At 52.8% G+C, this 17522-nt stretch overlaps 15 protein-coding genes across 15 annotated transcripts; 8 read left to right on the top strand and 7 right to left on the bottom strand.

Annotated features, from left to right (window-relative positions):
- Positions 1-37: 37 nt before the first annotated feature.
- Positions 38-445, top strand: B9G98_02746 (putative 60S ribosomal protein L28e; the record flags this gene model as incomplete). The annotated part of the gene is made up of 1 exon (XM_024809303.1): positions 38-445. The coding sequence occupies one exon, from the start codon at positions 38-40 to the stop codon at positions 443-445; it is 408 nt and encodes a 135-aa protein (XP_024665071.1).
- Positions 446-671: 226 nt separating this feature from the next.
- On the top strand, positions 672-1731 carry B9G98_02745 (Malate dehydrogenase, cytoplasmic; the record flags this gene model as incomplete). Its single annotated transcript, XM_024809302.1, has 2 exons — positions 672-1660; positions 1728-1731. 2 exons carry the CDS (start codon positions 672-674, stop codon positions 1729-1731), a joined length of 993 nt encoding a protein of 330 aa, XP_024665070.1.
- Positions 1732-1922: 191 nt separating this feature from the next.
- Positions 1923-2597, top strand: B9G98_02744 (hypothetical protein; the record flags this gene model as incomplete). The annotated part of the gene is made up of 1 exon (XM_024809301.1): positions 1923-2597. One exon carries the CDS (start codon positions 1923-1925, stop codon positions 2595-2597), a length of 675 nt encoding a protein of 224 aa, XP_024665069.1.
- Positions 2598-2628: 31 nt separating this feature from the next.
- Positions 2629-3255, bottom strand: B9G98_02743 (hypothetical protein; the record flags this gene model as incomplete). Its single annotated transcript, XM_024809300.1, has 1 exon — positions 2629-3255. One exon carries the CDS (start codon positions 3253-3255, stop codon positions 2629-2631), a length of 627 nt encoding a protein of 208 aa, XP_024665068.1.
- A 51-nt stretch (positions 3256-3306) lies between these two features.
- B9G98_02742 (hypothetical protein) lies at positions 3307-4014 on the bottom strand (the record flags this gene model as incomplete). Its single annotated transcript, XM_024809299.1, has 1 exon — positions 3307-4014. One exon carries the CDS (start codon positions 4012-4014, stop codon positions 3307-3309), a length of 708 nt encoding a protein of 235 aa, XP_024665067.1.
- A 275-nt stretch (positions 4015-4289) lies between these two features.
- B9G98_02741 (Ribosome biogenesis protein NSA2) lies at positions 4290-5072 on the bottom strand (the record flags this gene model as incomplete). The annotated part of the gene is made up of 1 exon (XM_024809298.1): positions 4290-5072. One exon carries the CDS (start codon positions 5070-5072, stop codon positions 4290-4292), a length of 783 nt encoding a protein of 260 aa, XP_024665066.1.
- A 75-nt stretch (positions 5073-5147) lies between these two features.
- On the top strand, positions 5148-6011 carry B9G98_02740 (U3 small nucleolar ribonucleoprotein LCP5; the record flags this gene model as incomplete). The annotated part of the gene is made up of 1 exon (XM_024809297.1): positions 5148-6011. One exon carries the CDS (start codon positions 5148-5150, stop codon positions 6009-6011), a length of 864 nt encoding a protein of 287 aa, XP_024665065.1.
- A 21-nt stretch (positions 6012-6032) lies between these two features.
- Positions 6033-7478, bottom strand: B9G98_02739 (Delta(24(24(1)))-sterol reductase; the record flags this gene model as incomplete). The annotated part of the gene is made up of 1 exon (XM_024809296.1): positions 6033-7478. The coding sequence occupies one exon, from the start codon at positions 7476-7478 to the stop codon at positions 6033-6035; it is 1446 nt and encodes a 481-aa protein (XP_024665064.1).
- A 348-nt stretch (positions 7479-7826) lies between these two features.
- B9G98_02738 (Protein transport protein SEC61 subunit alpha) lies at positions 7827-9239 on the bottom strand (the record flags this gene model as incomplete). The annotated part of the gene is made up of 1 exon (XM_024809295.1): positions 7827-9239. One exon carries the CDS (start codon positions 9237-9239, stop codon positions 7827-7829), a length of 1413 nt encoding a protein of 470 aa, XP_024665063.1.
- A 798-nt stretch (positions 9240-10037) lies between these two features.
- Positions 10038-10418, top strand: B9G98_02737 (Profilin; the record flags this gene model as incomplete). Its single annotated transcript, XM_024809294.1, has 1 exon — positions 10038-10418. The coding sequence occupies one exon, from the start codon at positions 10038-10040 to the stop codon at positions 10416-10418; it is 381 nt and encodes a 126-aa protein (XP_024665062.1).
- Positions 10419-10479: 61 nt separating this feature from the next.
- Positions 10480-10956, bottom strand: B9G98_02736 (Protein transport protein GOT1; the record flags this gene model as incomplete). The annotated part of the gene is made up of 2 exons (XM_024809293.1): positions 10480-10874; positions 10935-10956. The coding sequence occupies 2 exons, from the start codon at positions 10954-10956 to the stop codon at positions 10480-10482; spliced, it is 417 nt and encodes a 138-aa protein (XP_024665061.1).
- A 154-nt stretch (positions 10957-11110) lies between these two features.
- Positions 11111-11848, top strand: B9G98_02735 (Isoamyl acetate-hydrolyzing esterase; the record flags this gene model as incomplete). Its single annotated transcript, XM_024809292.1, has 1 exon — positions 11111-11848. One exon carries the CDS (start codon positions 11111-11113, stop codon positions 11846-11848), a length of 738 nt encoding a protein of 245 aa, XP_024665060.1.
- Positions 11849-12392: 544 nt separating this feature from the next.
- B9G98_02734 (hypothetical protein) lies at positions 12393-14624 on the top strand (the record flags this gene model as incomplete). The annotated part of the gene is made up of 1 exon (XM_024809291.1): positions 12393-14624. One exon carries the CDS (start codon positions 12393-12395, stop codon positions 14622-14624), a length of 2232 nt encoding a protein of 743 aa, XP_024665059.1.
- Positions 14625-14741: 117 nt separating this feature from the next.
- Positions 14742-15524, bottom strand: B9G98_02733 (RNA annealing protein YRA1; the record flags this gene model as incomplete). Its single annotated transcript, XM_024809290.1, has 1 exon — positions 14742-15524. One exon carries the CDS (start codon positions 15522-15524, stop codon positions 14742-14744), a length of 783 nt encoding a protein of 260 aa, XP_024665058.1.
- Positions 15525-15713: 189 nt separating this feature from the next.
- On the top strand, positions 15714-17366 carry B9G98_02732 (Protein mesA; the record flags this gene model as incomplete). The annotated part of the gene is made up of 1 exon (XM_024809289.1): positions 15714-17366. One exon carries the CDS (start codon positions 15714-15716, stop codon positions 17364-17366), a length of 1653 nt encoding a protein of 550 aa, XP_024665057.1.
- Between the last annotated feature and the right edge of the window lie 156 nt (positions 17367-17522).

Raw genomic sequence — 17522 nt, 5'->3', positions numbered from 1 at the left:
GCATACAACCCCAGCTGACGGGTGAGAGTGAACCGTAATGTCGAACAACGTCTCCTACGACCTGATCTGGCAGATCTCTCGCGCTAACTCTAGCTACATTGTCAAGCGCAAGAACTGCGGTGGTGTCCAGTTCTCCCGTGAGCCCCTGAACGTCACTGGTTTCTACACCCAGGCCGCTTCTGGTTTCGCCAACAAGACCGCTGTTGGCGTTGTTTCCTCCCCCAAGGGCATCAAGCTGATCACCAAGTCTGCCAAGAACAGCAAGTCTGCTAAGGTTTCTTCCTCCACTTTCAAGCACAGCAAGGACTCCCGCAAGATCGCTGCTGCAGTCTCCAAGTCCACCGTGAACCACCGCGACGACCTCTTGGAGGCCGCTGTCGCCAAGGCTTCTGCTCTTGCTCGTGGCCGCTCTGCCAAGAAGGTTTACGCTTCCAAGCGTCGCTAAATTAGCCACTAAATAATAACTGGCATTTTTATAATTTCTCTTTTCTCCTAGAATTATGCCCGTCCTCGGATATACCCGGGTGGCCCCGGGCATACTGGGCCTGTCCGCGGCGGATAATTCCCGTGCCCAATGGTGTGCTAGGGTTAGGGCCGGGTGGGTTGGCTTACTGCCAGCAGTATATAAACGAGCGAGGCTTTGCTTAATCCCCACAAAGTCTTAAAACAAAATGGTTAAAGCTGTTGTTGCTGGTGCCGCTGGCGGAATTGGTCAGCCCCTCTCTCTTCTCCTCAAGCTCTCTCCCTACGTCGATGAGCTTGCTCTTTACGATGTCGTCAACTCTCCTGGCGTTGCCGCCGACCTGTCTCACATTTCCACCACTGGTCCCGTCAAGGGCTACTTGGCCAAGGACGAGGCTGGTCTCAAGGGTGCTTTGACGGGCGCTGACATTGTTGTCATTCCTGCTGGTATCCCGCGCAAACCTGGCATGACCCGCGATGACTTGTTCAAGATTAACGCCGGCATTGTCCAGAATATCATCGAGGGCATTGCTCAGTACGCCCCCAAGGCCTTCATCCTCATTATCTCCAACCCGGTCAACTCCACTGTGCCCATTGCCGCCGAGGTCTTGAAGAAGCACAATGTCTTCGACCCCAAGCGCCTGTTTGGTGTCACCACCCTCGACTCTGTTCGTGCCGACACCTTCACCGCCGAGGTTAGCAGTATCAAGGACCCCAAGTCTGTCCACGTCCCCGTTGTCGGTGGTCACTCTGGTGAGACCATTGTTCCCCTGCTCTCCTTGACCACCCCCAACGTCTCTATCCAGGGCGAGACCCGGGACAAGCTCGTCAACCGCATTCAGTTCGGTGGTGACGAGGTCGTCAAGGCAAAGGACGGTGCTGGCTCTGCCACTCTGTCTATGGCTTATGCTGGTTTCTTGTTCGCTGAGGCCGTCCTTAAGGGCGCCAAGGGTGAGGCTGCTACTGCCGCAGCCTACATCCACCTCGATGGTGTTACCGGTGGCTCCGAGATCAAACAGAAGGTTGGCGTTGACTACTTTGCCGTCCCCGTCACTTTCGGTCCCGAGGGTGCGGTCAAGGCAGAGAACATTCTGACCAAAGCCAACGAGTACGAGCAGCAGCTGCTCAAGGTTGCCATTGATGGCCTCAAGGGCAACATTTCCAAGGGTGTCGACTTTGTCGCCAACCCCCCTGCCAAGTAAGTATTGGTCGTAGCTTTTTTCTTCGTTTCTCAAAATTGCACTGTGTACTAACTCCGACTCTAGTTGATCCAACCGTTGGTTGCTGCTGCTGCTCCCCGCTTACTAACCCTAACCCCACATCTACTCCTCTCCTGCCCTACCCTGACGTCTTGATTAGGCAGGGAAAGAAAAAAAAGAGGTCCTGTAGAGCCCACGTGACCTCCTCCTGCTTTTGAACTTTTGTAATCTGCGGACGAAAAACTATGTTTCCGTCCTGATATGGATTTCGAGTCGAGGTTCAGTTCACCCAAGCGGGGGCTGGATGAGGCTTTCGATGACGATCTGCCTGCTCCTATGAGCACTCCCCCTTCCTTGTCGAGCCCGGGCCCGCAGATTTCTCGCCCTGCATCGCCGTCGAAGAGAACGCGGTCGATTGCTCCTCCAGTACACATTGGCCCAATTGCGTTCAATGCACGGGGAGAGCTCGAGCCAAAGTATGCTCCACCTAATTCCTGCTCCCGCCCCGGCGTCCACAGACTTCTGCCCCCCGAGGCCAGTGTGCGTCTTCATCTCGCGGTGCCGGCACCGCGGACGCTAACATGCAATGTGCAGACCGTGCTGGCCGCGGCTGAGCGGAAATATATTCTCATTTTCACAAACGATCTGTCTGATATCGCCGCTATCTGCGAGCGACTGCTCACCCTCCCGGACATTGTCAGTCTCGGTGTACTTGTGTCAAACAGCCCAGCCATGATTCCCCTATCGGTCCCCATGCTCGAGGACTCCAAGGGAATTCTGGCCAGGGAATGCCGCGTCCTGGACCCTCTGGGCGGTGGCCGCGTCGCCGCGGACTGTTTGGTGATGGTGCGCGACGGCGAGGTGCAGGCCACTGTGCTGTTGGGCCGGCCTTTCGACGACATTGTTCGCCAGATCCAAGGATTCGCCTCGATATAATCAATTCTAACTTAACTTACTACAACTTCTTCTAGTGCACCGAGTACTGTGCCCGTTGGATGAGCTTGTAAATAACCACCAGCACGAAAGCACTGAAAGCGAACAGGCCCACTCGCTGCTCGAAGTTTAGCACCTCAAACAGCGGATAGGGGTAGAAATTGTTGTGGGAAAACACATGGTCGATCCAGGCCCAGTACCCGCCGGCCAGGGCGCCGAACACGGCAAAGGGACCGACAAAGCCAGCATGCCACAGGTCGGGAGGAGCCATGACGGCCCGCAGGACCTCGAACAGGGCAGGATAGAGGTGGAGTTTGCGGTCCAGAGAAGGATTGAGCTCAAGAGCAAACTTCGGGTCCAGGACCAAATCGGTGTCGACAAAGCGCAACGCCCAGTACAGGGCCGAGATCAGGCACTCAATTGGAGCACATACTTGCAAAAGCCAGCTGGAAAGACGACGAAAAGACCGCAGCTGGGACAACTGGGCCACCAGGGACACCGCTTCGCCAATGAACGACAAGCAGAGCCCGAGGATGGTCAAAAACTGTAAATGACCGCTGTACGACCGCGCAATGAGCGAATCGTCTCGCACAAGCAACGCATGCAAGCCGGTGTAGTACGTCCACAGCGCCAAGCAGTTCAACCCGTAGCGAAGAAGCATCAGGAAAGTCAGGTAAGCAGATTTCGCCGACCGGCAACTACGTAGGTTTTTCTATAAATCAGTTACACGCTTTTTGCCCCCTCGTTTTGGTGTGTAGTCGTTAGGATGTAGTCGACGAATGTGCTGTTGTTTGTGAGTAGACGCTTTGGGGCCCTTGAACAGCCGCCCGCAGTGCGGGCACTCCTCTTGGCGGTACTGGGCACCAGAGCCACTTGCTGGGGCCGGGGACGCGGACGACGAGCTGACGGGCATTCTCTGTGCACCTTGCGGTCTTGGGCCACTGGCGGCGGAATAAGAACTGGCCGGAGGAGGACCCGAGGACGCGCCGGGCGGAGCCGGGTAGTTGCCGTAATTGTCGGCATTCGACCGCCCCAAAAGCGTGCCTGGCGCTTGATTCGGCCGCTGAGAGAGTAGCGTTGGAGGCATACCGTCGCCTCGCTGGCCCGGGCCCGAGAACTGCGAAAAGGCGTTCCGCTGGCTCTGCGCGTAACTCATGGTGCCTGACGGCGAGGACGTGGCGGCTGGCGGCACATGTGTGAGCAACGGGTGTTGCGGAAACGAGGATTTTGAGTGCGAAACAGGCGGATACGGCCCCGGTAGAGCCACGTTCAGCCTGCCGTTGTTGATCGGCTCGTGGGGCAGCCGCGGCGGCGCCGCGGCCTGGAAGGGAATGCCCTCGACCGAGTCTATGGCGTCACAGAGAGCTAACAGCCCGATAGAGTCGTAGTAGGACATGGTTTCGTGTGTGTTGTGACTCATACGTGGACTTTGCTGGAAGGCGGAGACAGACACAAACAACCCTGGGCTCACAGCGTCTAAGTGTCGTTGGCGTCTCGAATGTCAAAATTGCTACCGCGGCGTGGGCTTCTTCGCGGTTCCACTGATATATTCCAAAAGTGAGGCGGACAAAGACAGGTGGTTTGGTCCCAGCCGGATGTTTTCAGGATTTTCATGCACTGGTTGGGAGTTTCGATGCAGGGAGCTGCAGGTGGCGTAGCACGTTTTAAATCTATGGAAAGAAAGAACTGAATAAATTAAACCAACAAAACGGCGTTGACGGTTCCATCCCGATCGGGCTCGTTCGTGATCTGTGCATATTTACCCCACACAACCTTACCGCCCGCAGTAACCAGCCCGAGCTCGCTGACGTTGACTTCGATGATCGTACCTTTGGTCAACACGCCCAGCTGGGTGTACATGGGGCTTTGCGGGTTCTTTTTCACAGACAGAATCGGCAGCGAAACAGTGACGCCGAGCTCCGGGTGCGTCACGTTGGCCTTCTTCTGCCGCAGTGCTGCGGGCCGGATAATGCGTTCCATCTTGACCGGTCGTCGCGTGAAGCCCTCTCCCACAAATGTGTGTTTGGTGATCATGCGCTTCCAGCTCTTTTTCTGCCGTTTACCGCTCTTGATTGCCTTGAACATTTCCTCTTCGGAAATACCTCGCACTTTGGGCAATGGCACAGAGAACTTGTCGGCCTTTTCCAGCCGCTTCTGCTTGATGGATGTGGAAAGCGCCTTGGCAGTGTTGGGTGTCTGACGGTCCAGCAAATACGCAGGCAGAGCCTCGCCGGTATTGGCAGGCTCGCCGTCGCCCTTGACCTTCGATTGCTCGTGCTGCTTGATCTTCTTCTTCATCTCCACCTTCTCTGCGTACCGCTTCTTCGCAAACATCTTGGCCCGGAATCCTCGCAGGTTCTGGGCGTCCTTGGCAACCCGATGCGCCTCACGTGCCTCCTTCTTGCGCTTCCGCTCCTCATGATCTAGTCTGCGACCATATTTCTTGATATGTTGCTCAATATATTCGTTCTGAGGCATGGCAGGTGTGAAGAAAATTTCAGCCTAAAAATTTCCGTTTATGTAATTTTTTTTTTCTTGTTCCTCCAGAAAAAAATGTCGACATTAAAATCGTTGACAGAAGGAGTTTTAAAGCTCGCTGAAGCCCTGGAAAACAACGAAATTGTCAAAAAGGAAGATATCCAAGAGTGCGATAACGGCATCTCCCTGTTTGCTCTGAAAAACGACGCCCTTTTGTCATACATCAACAACATCGCTTTGATCATTGCCGGCCAAATCAAGCGATCCTTGGGCGAGGAGACTCAATCGGAACTCGAAAGTAGTATTAAACGCACTATCGAGCAACGAGTAACTTTGGAAAAGGGTATTAAGGGCCTGGAGGCAAAGATCTCTTATCAGGTTGATAAAGCCCTCCGCGCATATCGAAAATCACTGGAAACTGCAGAGGTCGAGGCCGAGCAGGACAGCGACAGTGAGGATGACTTGACGAGCTTCAGACCGAACGTAAATCAGCTGCAGTCCAAGAGCGACGACGAGAGCGACGACGAAGAGACGACCAAAAAGTACCGGGTTCCTAAAATCGCAGCCACTACACAGTTCTCCAAGGATCGTAAATCCCGCCGCCGGGACTTTACCATGGAGGAATATATCCAAGATACTCAAGATGCTCCTATTGCCGAACCATCTATCGGTACCACTATTCAGGACCATGGCCGTGGTGGCATGAGCACCGACAAAGACCGCCGCAAGACCCGCGAGGTGCAAACCTACGAAGAAGACAACTTTACCCGCATTCAGAACGTGTCTTCCAAGCAAGCTCGCCGCGATGCTCGCCAACGCCAGCGAGATGCCATGTCCAAGTCGTTCTTTGGTGAAGACTGGGGCTTTTTGCAGGACGGAAGCGGCAACAAGCGGCGGCCCAAAGGATCGGGCCAAAAGTCGAAGCGTAGAAAACACTGATTATTTAAAACTTTAAAGTCACTAAAACACATAGGGAATAAAAATGTACGGGCAACGCTTGCGGTACTCGACCCAATCGTCGCCATACTTGGCAGCACACTTCTTCATGTCACGATCGCAGCGGTGCAGGATCATGAAGAAGAAGAATACCGGGTAGAAGTAAGGCAAAGGCGAATTAAAGCCTGTGATAAGGGCCCAGCAGAGGTTCTGGATAAAGTCTGCAGTGTAGTGAGCCTTGTGGGCATAAACAAACCAGCCATCTGTCAAAAGACGGCTGCCATTCTTGCACTGAATAAACTTGGGGTTCTCGATGTGGGTATAGGGCCAGACCGGGAACGCCTTGCGCTTGATAAGCTTGCCTTGAGCCATAAGGCGGAACCCGTTCTTCTGACCGTTTGCAGTGTCAAAGAAAAAGTGGGCAAGCACAAGCACAACCAAGATTGTCCACTTGGACCAAGTGGGGATATCATAGTCCTTGGGGTCATGGGAGTACATGTAGAGCGTATTGTAGCAATACGTGAACGGCACACCGGAAATGTTCCAGAAAATAAGCATGAAGCCGAACTTTTCGTAAAACATATCCCATGAAGGAACAATCAAATGCTCACCCTTGGCGCAGGCATTGCCGTACAGCCAGGTGCCCAAAAGGGCAACCAAGGCCTGGAAGGTAGGCTGGCCGTACGTCTCATACTGGTGTAAGACCAACGCCAGGGACAAGAAGATCAGAGTGAACCACGGGAGGCGGACCTCGAAAAAGAGCTTGTAGTCGACAATACCCCAGCGAGGGTACAGAGGCCCACCCATGAAGAAATCATGGATGTAGTTGCCCGACATACGCACCGCCGTCTTCTGGTAGAGGGATTGGAAGAAGATGATGAACGAGAACGAGAAACCAATGATGATGGACACGGTCATGATCTCGCCAAAGCGCTCAAGAATCGTCGGCAGCTCGAACAGGCCCGTAAAGTGCAAGACCAGCACAGTCGTCAGCGAGAAGTACAGGGCTTGGAACGCGTTGCAGTAGTACTTGAGGTGCTTGCCCAGGTGAGTAACGTACACACCTTCAGTCCAAAGACCGCCCGGCAAAAACGCAGCGAGAACAAGCTGGAACAAAAAGTATCCGCCCTCAATGGCCCATGCCTCCTTGGTGGGGTAAGCGTGCTTGTATGCCAGACCGGCGACGCGTTTGACAAAGTCAACCACCGATTCGCCAGCCGCGGGACCCATCAACTGACAATCATTGACCTTGTAGCAGACAAACATGTACCACATAAGTATCGGGAACCCAATCATCATTGCCATGTTGCCGGCCCAGCCACCAAACTCGGTCTCGCCGGTGTAAACAGTGGCATCATACTCGAACTTGGACTCGCCTGACGCGCCGGTCGAGGTCTTTCCCGTCTTGCGGGTCGAAGAACGCTTGGTAGTCTTCTTGTCGGGCGTGGAAGACGTCTTGGCTGTTTCCATTTCTTGTGCCCGCGCTTGGCTCCGCGTCGTGGGCATTCTTATATTATTTCAACGGTGGGTGGAATTTGTCTCCGTTCCGGCCGTGAGGTAAGCGGAAAGTCTGCGGGTAAGGGTTCGAATACGAGGAGACAGCGAATTTGCGTATAAATTAGGTTGGTGTTTAGAAAAATACCCGGGAATAGAGCAGTGGCTTTTTGTTCCCGAGAAAGTCTTTGTGGGGGACCCTACACCGCTCCCAAAGTGCAGTCACAGATCTACGCCGACCCCAATGCGTATGCTATCAAAACACATTGCATACGGCAGTTGCATGGGTTACATGGTTTTTTTTATATCGCTAAAACTGTATATTTAGAAATCAACGAATCCACCTTCCTTCAAGGCAGCCTCATAGTAACCGTAAATAGTGGTCGCGGCAAGCAGAATACCGGTTCCAGAGCCTAGGGTGCCAACGAGATCGCTGACAACGGCAATCAGGCCAATAAAAACACCACCGAGAGCGGCGGCAATAGGAATGATTTTCTTGAGCTCGCGATAAGTCGAGCCCTCGCGGACGGTGGCAATCGCAATGCCCTGGTCCTTGAACTGGCGGGCAACGTCCTTGGGAGAGGTACCGGAGATGTCAACCCACGTCTTGGAAAACACCGCACAGGTGGCCACGACGTAGCAGACGTAGACAATCAGCTGCAACGGATCAGTGACGACCTCACGGAAACTCTGCGGGGGCTGCATGTAGTAGGCAATGCCGCCGACAGCGTACAGTTGACCAGTCAGGGGACGGGTGTCCCAGGTACCAATGATGCGCGAAAACAAAGACTCGGGGAAACGAGTGAAAATCATCTGGGAGATCATAAACAAGTTGGAAGTCAACGCGTTCTGCAACATGATGGGGGTGTTGGACGTGTAAAACAGGCGGACCGGGAACGTGCCCAGGGGACCGCGGGTCTTGATGCTTCGCACGGGCAAATCCAGTTTCAGAGTCTGCAGGTAGACAATAACCAGGAATACAATCGCCGTGATAACCACCTGGGACATGTTGGGGTTGCTGGTGCGCGAGAACGAGTCGACCAAGGCAGTCCACTTGCTGCGTCCAGTGCTCATGCGGTAAACAAACTCGACGACGGCGCCCTCAAACTCGTAGCCCCGACCGGAGTTGATGGTGTTGGGAGAAAACGCTTTCCAGACCACCTGCTCGCACACGTTGGTGGCTACAAACAGCGAAATGCCCGATCCCAGGCCATAGCCCTTCTGGAGGAGCTCGTCCAGCAGAATGACAATGATGCTAGCAACAACCAGCTGCAAAATGAGCAGCAGGCACACGCCCCATCCCAAAGAAGCGGACGGACCATACATACCGGTCATGACATACACGGTGGCCTGGCCAAACGACAAAATGATGGCCAGCATTTTCTGCGAGGCCTGCAAAAGCTCTCTATCGGCTTTGTCGTTTGTGTCGATCTGCACCAGTCCCGTTCCCGACAGGAGCTGGAACACCATGGCAGAGGTCATGATTGGCGTGATACCCAGCTCCATGAGAGTACCGCGGTTCGACGCGAGCATCATACGCAACCACAGCAGCGGGTCGCTGGTGTCGGCAGAAACAATACCGTACAAAGGCATCTCGCTCATGACCAGGAAAATCATGAGCACCACGGCAGTCCACATAATCTTTTGGTTGAAAGCGATTTTACGCTTGGGGCCCGTAACCTCAGGGAGATACGGGGCAAATGGCTTGACTATGTCAAGAAAGCGAACACCGGCCATTTTATTAGCTTAAGTTTTCAATGGGCGGTCTCGCAGTGGAAATTAGAAGTCGAGGGGTAATTCGCGCTTGACTAACCTTCAAGTACCGGGCCACGTCACGGTAACGGTGACTAAGAATATCGAATTGGCATTGCACATTGGGCGCTCAAAGTAGAAGGAAAGCATTGCAGGCCCGGAGCGAAGGGCGGCTGAAGCGAGAACTTGGGCTGCGGGTGCGGTCCAGACTTCTCGAGGCACTCGGGGCGCTACAGGGGGATACCCCGGACAAAGGTTTGGGTCCACTTGGATTCGCAAAGGTTTGACTGCAGGAGGTTTGATAAAACGTCTCGACAGAGTTAGATACGATGGCAAAGGGGGCGAACTGACGAAAATGAAATACAAAGTCAGCAATGGTATATAAGCGGGTTAGCGGAGTTTTTACGCGTGAGTGTTGGCTTAGCTCAGTGGTAGAGCGTGAGATTGCAAATCTCAAGGTCTCGGGTTCGACCCCCGAAGTCAACTATCCTAAACCCACGTTGGTTTAGCTCAGTGGTAGAGCGTGAGATTGCAAATCTTAAGGTCTCGGGTTCGATCCCCGAAATCAACTGAGTTGATATATTTTTTTTCATTTCGCCAAGACTGTCTTCGCCTCCTTTTGTGTTTCTCTGGGAAATTCCGGCCTCCCAATCCGCCCGTATCTAACTTTATGCCACCGCTGTCCGTCAACGGGGCTCGCTCTACGCTCGTGCAGCCAATCGAAAATATATGAGGAACAACGCCCTTGCCCTCCTCCTCTCTTTTACTAACCCAAAACTCGTCATGTCGTGGCAAGCCTATGTTGACAATTTGCTGAGCTCTAGTAAGGTTGATCAGGCGGCATTGTACTCTCGTGCCGGAGACTCTGTGTGGGCGTCGAGCGCCAACTTCAATGTCTCTGCAGACGAAATTACCAAGATCTCCAAGAGCTTTGACGACCCGTCGGCTCTTCAAGAACACGGTCTGTACGTTAACGGCCAAAAATACTTTTTATTGCGTTCTGACGACCGCAGTATCTACGGTAAACACGATGACACTGGTGTCATTGCTGTGCGCACCAAGCAGGCCATCCTGCTTGCTCACTACTCTCCCCCCACTGTGCCCGGCGAGGCTACGCAGGTGGTTGAGGCCATGGCCGACTATTTGATTAGCGTCAATTATTAAATTGTATGTAGCATGCAACTTGAACAAAATCAAGAGAGTGGTTGTGCGACCAAAAAGATCCCTAAACGGGCAGCACCTGGATGTTTGCCGTCCGGTCGAGGAAGGGTGCGACGGCCGGCGAGGATAAGAAAGGACCAATTATGGGCAGTTGGCGGAGGAAGCTGAGGATCACGCCGAAAAAGCTGCCAAACAGCGCGAGAATGCCCAGGACCTCGACCGCGAAGCCGACAAACGCCCACTTGAACAGAATGAGAATGATCCCTGTGCCAAAACAGACCGTGCCTTTAATTTTATGTGGCGACGTGAAGAATGCAACTGCCTTTTGTGTTCCAATAAGTAGAAAGATGCCTGCCAAAAACAACAGGTTGCCAAACGCGAGAAGACGCGCGTTGAAGAAGAAAACTATGCCGAGCATGAAAAAGATGACGCCAATGGAGGTCAGCGCAGCACCGCATTCTAGGTTAGTTCATGTCCGGCCAACCTATGGGCGCCGTAAAAGAAAAAAATCAAACTTACTCTGGATATCTGTCAACCACATGGTGATGGAAAGATAAAATTCAGCGCCAAATTTGAGTTGGCTTTATCTTCTTAGTCAGTGCTTTCAAACCGGATCCTCTGCTGGGCTCGGAATACCTGCGCACACCGAGCGGCATTGATCCGTTTTATACACTTACCCAACCGATCGATCGGCCATGCTAGCGTACGACAAAATTGTGCTGTTTGGCGACTCGCTGATCCAGTTTTCAGTTGGCGACGGCGGTCTCACCCCCTGTCTCATGAACCACTACCAGCGGCAGCTGGACATCCTTGTGCGCGGCTTCTCGGGGTACAATACAGAGTGGTGCAAGGACATGCTACAGCCTGTCCTCGAAGGTGTGGGACCGGGGAAAATAGCTGCAGTCGTGATTTTTCTTGGCACCAACGATGCTGCCGCACAGGGCTCCCTACAGCACGTCAGCGTCGAGCAGTACCAGGCCAATCTTCAGCACATGGCCGAGGTTGCTGCCCAGTTCACGTCCAAGGTAGTTCTCGTCGGCACAGCGATCATGGATGAGAAAAACCCGGCCCAGGAGCCCGGTCTGCGCACCAACCACAGCCTGTTCAATTACGGCCGTGCATGCCGCAGGGTGGCCAACGACCTTGGGATTCCGTTCGTTGACCTTGCTAGCGAAATCTACAAAAGCCTAGGGGTGTCTGACTACAATGCTGCCATGCCCGGGGATGCAGACTACACGGGCGAGATCAGTGTCGACGGGCTGGTTCCTGACGGCCTGCACTTTTCCGCGGACGCCTACAAGATCTTTTTTGATGCTCTGCTGCGGGCCCTCGATATCCCGGCGGAGCAAACAGTGATGCCTCCATGGCGGTCAATTTCGGGCGCTCACGATATCAAGTATGCACGGACTGTGCTTGAGCGCCGAACCCCGTGATCACCAATCACCGCCAACTTCCTCCGCTATTCGACCCAAGGAGCCTTCGACAGTTCTTGTGCAGCCTGGCCAGGCTGCCCAGCGCTCTATTACGCAGGAACCGCCGATCCGTTCCTCCACCGCCCTCGCGAGCTGATTTACTGTCAAACCCATGTGCATACGCTTCGCTCTCTCCCAATCAGCCCTCTGCAGACGGGCTCTGTGTCTGTCTGCGACCCCACAGAACAAAGTCGCCCCTATACACTATACTACTCACAGCATGGCATATAAGCTAATTAGCGTTCATGTGACAGCTCAGATTGATCCGAGAGCGCGGTCAAACTGGCAATAAAACCGCTCCGATCTATGCTTTTCGTTCTGCCGTCTTTGCACGCCTATGCATACCCCTCTATCATGCAGCAGAACCCCGCACCCAGAAGCCGCGCCTGCATGCAAAAAAGAGATTAGTCGTAAAAGGGGTATTTTTATAAACTTACTTGTTGTTTAACCACAAATACTAACCGGGTTGCGCAAGAGTAGAATGTCAGCCACTTCCTTATCATCCATGGACAGTGGGTCTACACCGCCCACTCGTGAATCCTCCACACCCCCATCGGAAACCGTATCATTGCCTAAACTCTGTCTCGAGGATGGTGTGATCAAAGACGAGTTTGGCAGAGAGGTTTTCCTGCGAGGCATTAACTTTGCTGGTGATGCAAAATTCCCGTACCATCCGGATTCAGATTCTTTTGTTGACTCGCCGGTTCCTTTGGACGAGGCCGACACCCACTTCCAAAGACTCCGTGACCTGGGATTCAACTGTCTGAGATATATTTATACCTGGGACGCTTTGGAACATGAAGGGCCAGGCAAGTACGATGAAGCGTACATTGACTATACCATAAAAGTGCTGCAAAAAGCCAGAGACTACGGCTTCTATTTGTTTATGGATCCCCACCAAGACGTCTGGTCTCGCCATTCTGGTGGAAGCGGTGCTCCGTTATGGACCCTCCACTTGCTAGGATTTGATCCCAAGCAGTTTGAGGATACTCAAGCAGCCATGCTGTATCACAAGGATGCGTCCCATCGCCAAAAAATGCTGTGGGCATCAAATTACCACAGACTCGTCAGTTTGACCATGTTTACGGTATTTTTTGGCGGCGAGGATTTTGCTCCGAATGCGAAAGTTAATGGAGTAAATGTCGGAACTTACCTTTCTGAGCATTACTTTAATGCCCTTGAGCATTTCGCCAAACGAGTGAATGACGCAACTCTGGGTAATTCGTTACTAGGTTGGGAATCTCTCAATGAACCTGGTCATGGTCTTATTGGATATGAGCATCTGAACAAGTTTCCTTCTCATCCGGGCCATGTCAAGCTTGGTCGCATGCCCACCCCATTCAGGGCCATGCTGCTAGGTCAGGGCACCCCCCAAACTTGTGACTTTTTCCGGTTCACCAGCATTGGAACGCGCTGCGATGGCCCTCGGGAAGTATATCCCAACAAGGGTACTTGGTTTTCTCCTGAAGACCAAGCTGCAATCAATAAACAGCACGGGTGGACAAGAAACTGGGAGGGATGCATCTGGGAGCACCATGGTATCTACGACAGTGCCAGCCAAAAACTACTCAAACCCGACTATTTCTTGACCACATCGGAAGGCATAAAGCTCCCTGAAGAGCACGCATTCATTGAGGTTTACTACGTGAAGCACTGGCAAGAGTTTGTCGCTAGAATGCAGCCAATCAATGAGAATTGGTTCATGTTCATGCAGAGCCCAGTCAATATGGCACCACCCCATCTGGTGCAAATGAACATCCCTGTTGACAAAAAGCGTACCATCTACACCCCCCACTACTACGATGGCATGACTCTGATGCTGAAGCGATGGCGAGCGATGAACGTTGATGCAGTCGGTGTTCTGCGTAACAAGTACTCAAACCCTGCGCTAGCCGTTCGTATTGGATCCAGTGCTATCCGTAACTCTTTCATTCAACAGCTCGCCTATATCAAGGAAGAGGGACGACGCCGGTTGGGTGAGATCCCTTGCCTCATGTCTGAGATTGGCATTCCCTACGATCTCGAGGACAAGCAGGCATTTGCCACTGGCCAGTACGATAACCAGGTTCGTGCAATGGATTGCAATCATTGGGCTCTTGAGAGCAATAAAATGCACCATTGCTTGTGGACATACGCTGCTTGCAACAGCCACGAGCATGGCGATTTCTGGAACGGTGAAGACTTGTCTATCTGGTCCAGTGACGATTACCGACGCGATGTGCAAAACCGGCCTCGTGGCCACTCGGTGGTCTCAATGTCTTCTACCGGGAGCCAGTCTTCGAAGCGACGGCTCTTCAAGGCCCGGGAAAAGCTACCGGCAACTTCGATTATTGATAAGTCTGCCGGTGTGAGGGCCGCGCCTGCGGTGATCCGTGCTACGCCCATCACTGTTGCCGGAAAACTTGAAAGCTACAGCTTTGATCTGTACAAGGCTGCATTCACTATCTCTATTACCGGCGCTGGCAGCGACCCTGAAAACCTAGTCACGTCGATTTTCCTTCCTGAATATCACTACCGCCAGAAGCTTGCCGTGACCACCTCCTCGGGCACTTTTTCATACAACTCGCATTCACAAAGTCTCACATGGAAGCATGCACCGGGCGCTCAGACCTTGACAGCCATTGGCACCCCCCAGTTTTCCGACTCGCTGTCCTCGTACTTTGACCCGCTTCTCCGCGTCATTGGCGACGGCCGCTACGAAATCAAACGCCTGGGACGCCGCTTCCTCACAGTATAAACTATTTATATTTGCATTCATACGATCAGTAAAATTATCAACGTCAACTAAACAGTATAAGATTAAAACCGATATAAACTATATTCAACTCAAAACGCGGGTACAAAAAAAAAACGACTAGGAAATGATGTCGGCAGCAGGCTCACCACCGGCAAAGTAGTCTGCCATTTCTGCATCAAGCTCCTCAGTGGTCTTGGTGCGGCGGCCCTTACTACGGCGACGGTCGTTCTTGGGCTTGGCGTCTGCCTTTTTGTCCGAAGTAGAGTTGGCCACGCCAGTCGCGGCCGCGGCAGCGTTCTTCTGTTTGACACGGAGCCGCTTCTTTTGGGAGCGCTGGCCATCAGTGGCAGGTTTTGCACTATCGGCAGCGGGCTTAAGAGAAAGACGCTGGGCCAGGGGCTTTGCGCTCTGGTCAAACACGATCTCGACCTTCATTTTGGCAGCTCCGTTGTCGATCACAGTGCCATTAAAACGTTCCATAGCCTTTGCAGCCAAACCATCCTTGGTGAAAGTGATGGTGAACTGGCCAGTTCGCACGCCACGTGCGTTGTAGCTGGCAACCACCTTGGACACATGCCCAAGTTCCGACTTGAAGAACTTCTCGACCTGGCTCTCGTTCACGTCCTTGGGCATGTTGGAAATAATGATACGGGTAGCGTACTGCGTCAGATCCTGAGCGGCAGCAGCGGCGGCCGAGGCGGCGACCTTCTTTCCGCTGCCGTTCTTGGCCGCGGCAGCCGCGACCTTGGCCGCTTTCGGGCTCGCACCGCCCTTGACCGTTGCCTTCTTGCGAGACAGCGCACTCTTGCGAATACCAGCCTGCTTCCGGCGCACAGACTTTTTGTTGCTGCCGTTTGTCGAGATAATCTCGTCCAAGCTTTTGTCCACAGTTGCGTTCATGTTGAGGCGAGGTGGTGAGATAAGCCAGCCTCCCAAGGCCTTTAGACTATCGGGTGAAGAGGTGGGCACATGTATGAAGAGGGATTTTTTCAGTTTGGTTATATATTGATTAATTTGATAAAAAAAAGCACCATCGGCAGGGCGACTTAGAAGCCCCCGCTCGCGGTACTCAAACCTCGCTTACTGATTATGAGAATCAAGTATGTGCTTGCGTCGAGTCGTGACAAAAGCCCATGCACCTGTGAAATATACCCAAACGAGAGGGTGGATTTCTTTGAATCGGACGAATTCTTGCAATCGCTGTTCCCTCATACAAACTTGAGCGAGGACTGGACGGTAGGAACGCTGTATCGAAGCGGGCAGGAGTTCTCGTACACCCAGTCGAAATCAGCCACCAAGTACTTTTTGTACAATACGATTCGTAGCATACGTCATGAAAGTGGCAGAAAAGACGTCTACTCCTTAGCGGTGGTTACTCGAGAGCCATTTTATGCCGTGCTCAAACCTCTGCTCGCAGATGCCAGCCGCATCTATGCGCAGGATCCTGCACCTGGTCTACTGGCTGAAGTTTATCACGCTATCCACGGTATCAACACCCGGCAAATGCCGCTGTTCACCCACTGCGAAAAAAGGATTCTGCAAATGAATGCCCAAAAGAGTCTGTTCTGCGATTATTACGCCTCGCAGGGACCAGCAGGGCAACCAGCAGATACCCATTTCTACATTGCAGGAACAACGTTCCGGAACAAGCAGTACCTAGTCAAGATTCCTACTGACCTTGAATATCATAATGCTGGTGAGTTTTCCGTTTTGAACCTAGTCAAACGGTTGTTGAGGTTCAAAGTTCACGGATCTCACCCGGAAATCACGCCCTACGGCAAGACCACACCGGCAATAATCGCTCTGTGGCTTGCAATGCTCACCGGCAAGCGAATCGTTGTGCCCAAGGGTGAATCAATGTCTGCCTGCCAGTTATGCGAGTTAGTTCTGGCCATAAGTTTCCTCGGTGGTGCCGCAGGCCTACTTGATACCCATCGTTGGACCTATCCATACTTGCCGACAGCGGCAGACTTACCAGCTCCATTTTTGATCGGAGTCGAGACATTGCCCGGCTCGTGGGATGTTGTGGTAGATGTTGATCATGCGAGCCTACATTTGAATGCCAAATGTGACATGGGCTCGAGTCCTCTGTTGTGCATAGATTCGGCATTTATCCGAGAGACACAAGAGGCCATCACACTGCCAGAGCATGACATGAGAGAACATGTTGTCCGTTATACAACTAGTCTGCTTCGAGCCCTTGGCCGTGAGATGCTGCTGTACCAAGCCAGCTTGCGAGGAGATATATGGGAAGCATATATCCCCGGCTATGGATACTGCTGGACCGAGGAGCAGGAGCAATTGCTGTTTGAACAAACGTATTTCTCTATAGAGAATGCATGGAAACAGTCCCAAAGTTTTGAACATTTCCTGACCACAACCGCACTCGACACTTGGCCGCAGGCCCACAAGCCTGTTGTTGATCTGCGATATCACTATGGTGTTCTTCGCCACGGAGACCTGAGTGCAGAGACATCAGCCACTATATACCAGTTATTGTGCAAACACATCAACGACGTTGTTGACATCACCCAGTTCTTGGCCGTTACAAATTCGATTTATTATTTGGTGCTGGGTATTTACCACCCGTACGCAGATGTGCGGGATGCAGTGGGCCAGTTACTTTTGAGGATTCAAAAGCATTCGGCAGGCGCCTTGTACTTTATGGAATTGCCGCCATTTCACAGCATCGGCCTTCAGCTGGCTTTACAGGAGCGACAGCTACAGGCAAACGCGTTTTGAATAATGTACATGGAAAATAATACGGGCCGGTGCACCCAGGCTTGTGCTACCCATCATCGGGCTCGTAACAATAAACCGCGAGCAAAGGATCAGAGAACCCATATCCGGTTAATAGAGGTCACGAACTCAACAAGTCCCACCGGATCCAGAGACACT

This window comes from Wickerhamiella sorbophila (assembly GCF_002251995.1).
Source record: "Wickerhamiella sorbophila strain DS02 chromosome Unknown contig3, whole genome shotgun sequence".
In the NCBI taxonomy this organism is placed as follows: Eukaryota; Fungi; Ascomycota; class Dipodascomycetes; order Dipodascales; family Trichomonascaceae; genus Wickerhamiella; species Wickerhamiella sorbophila.
This window is presented reverse-complemented; position numbering and strand designations above follow the sequence as displayed.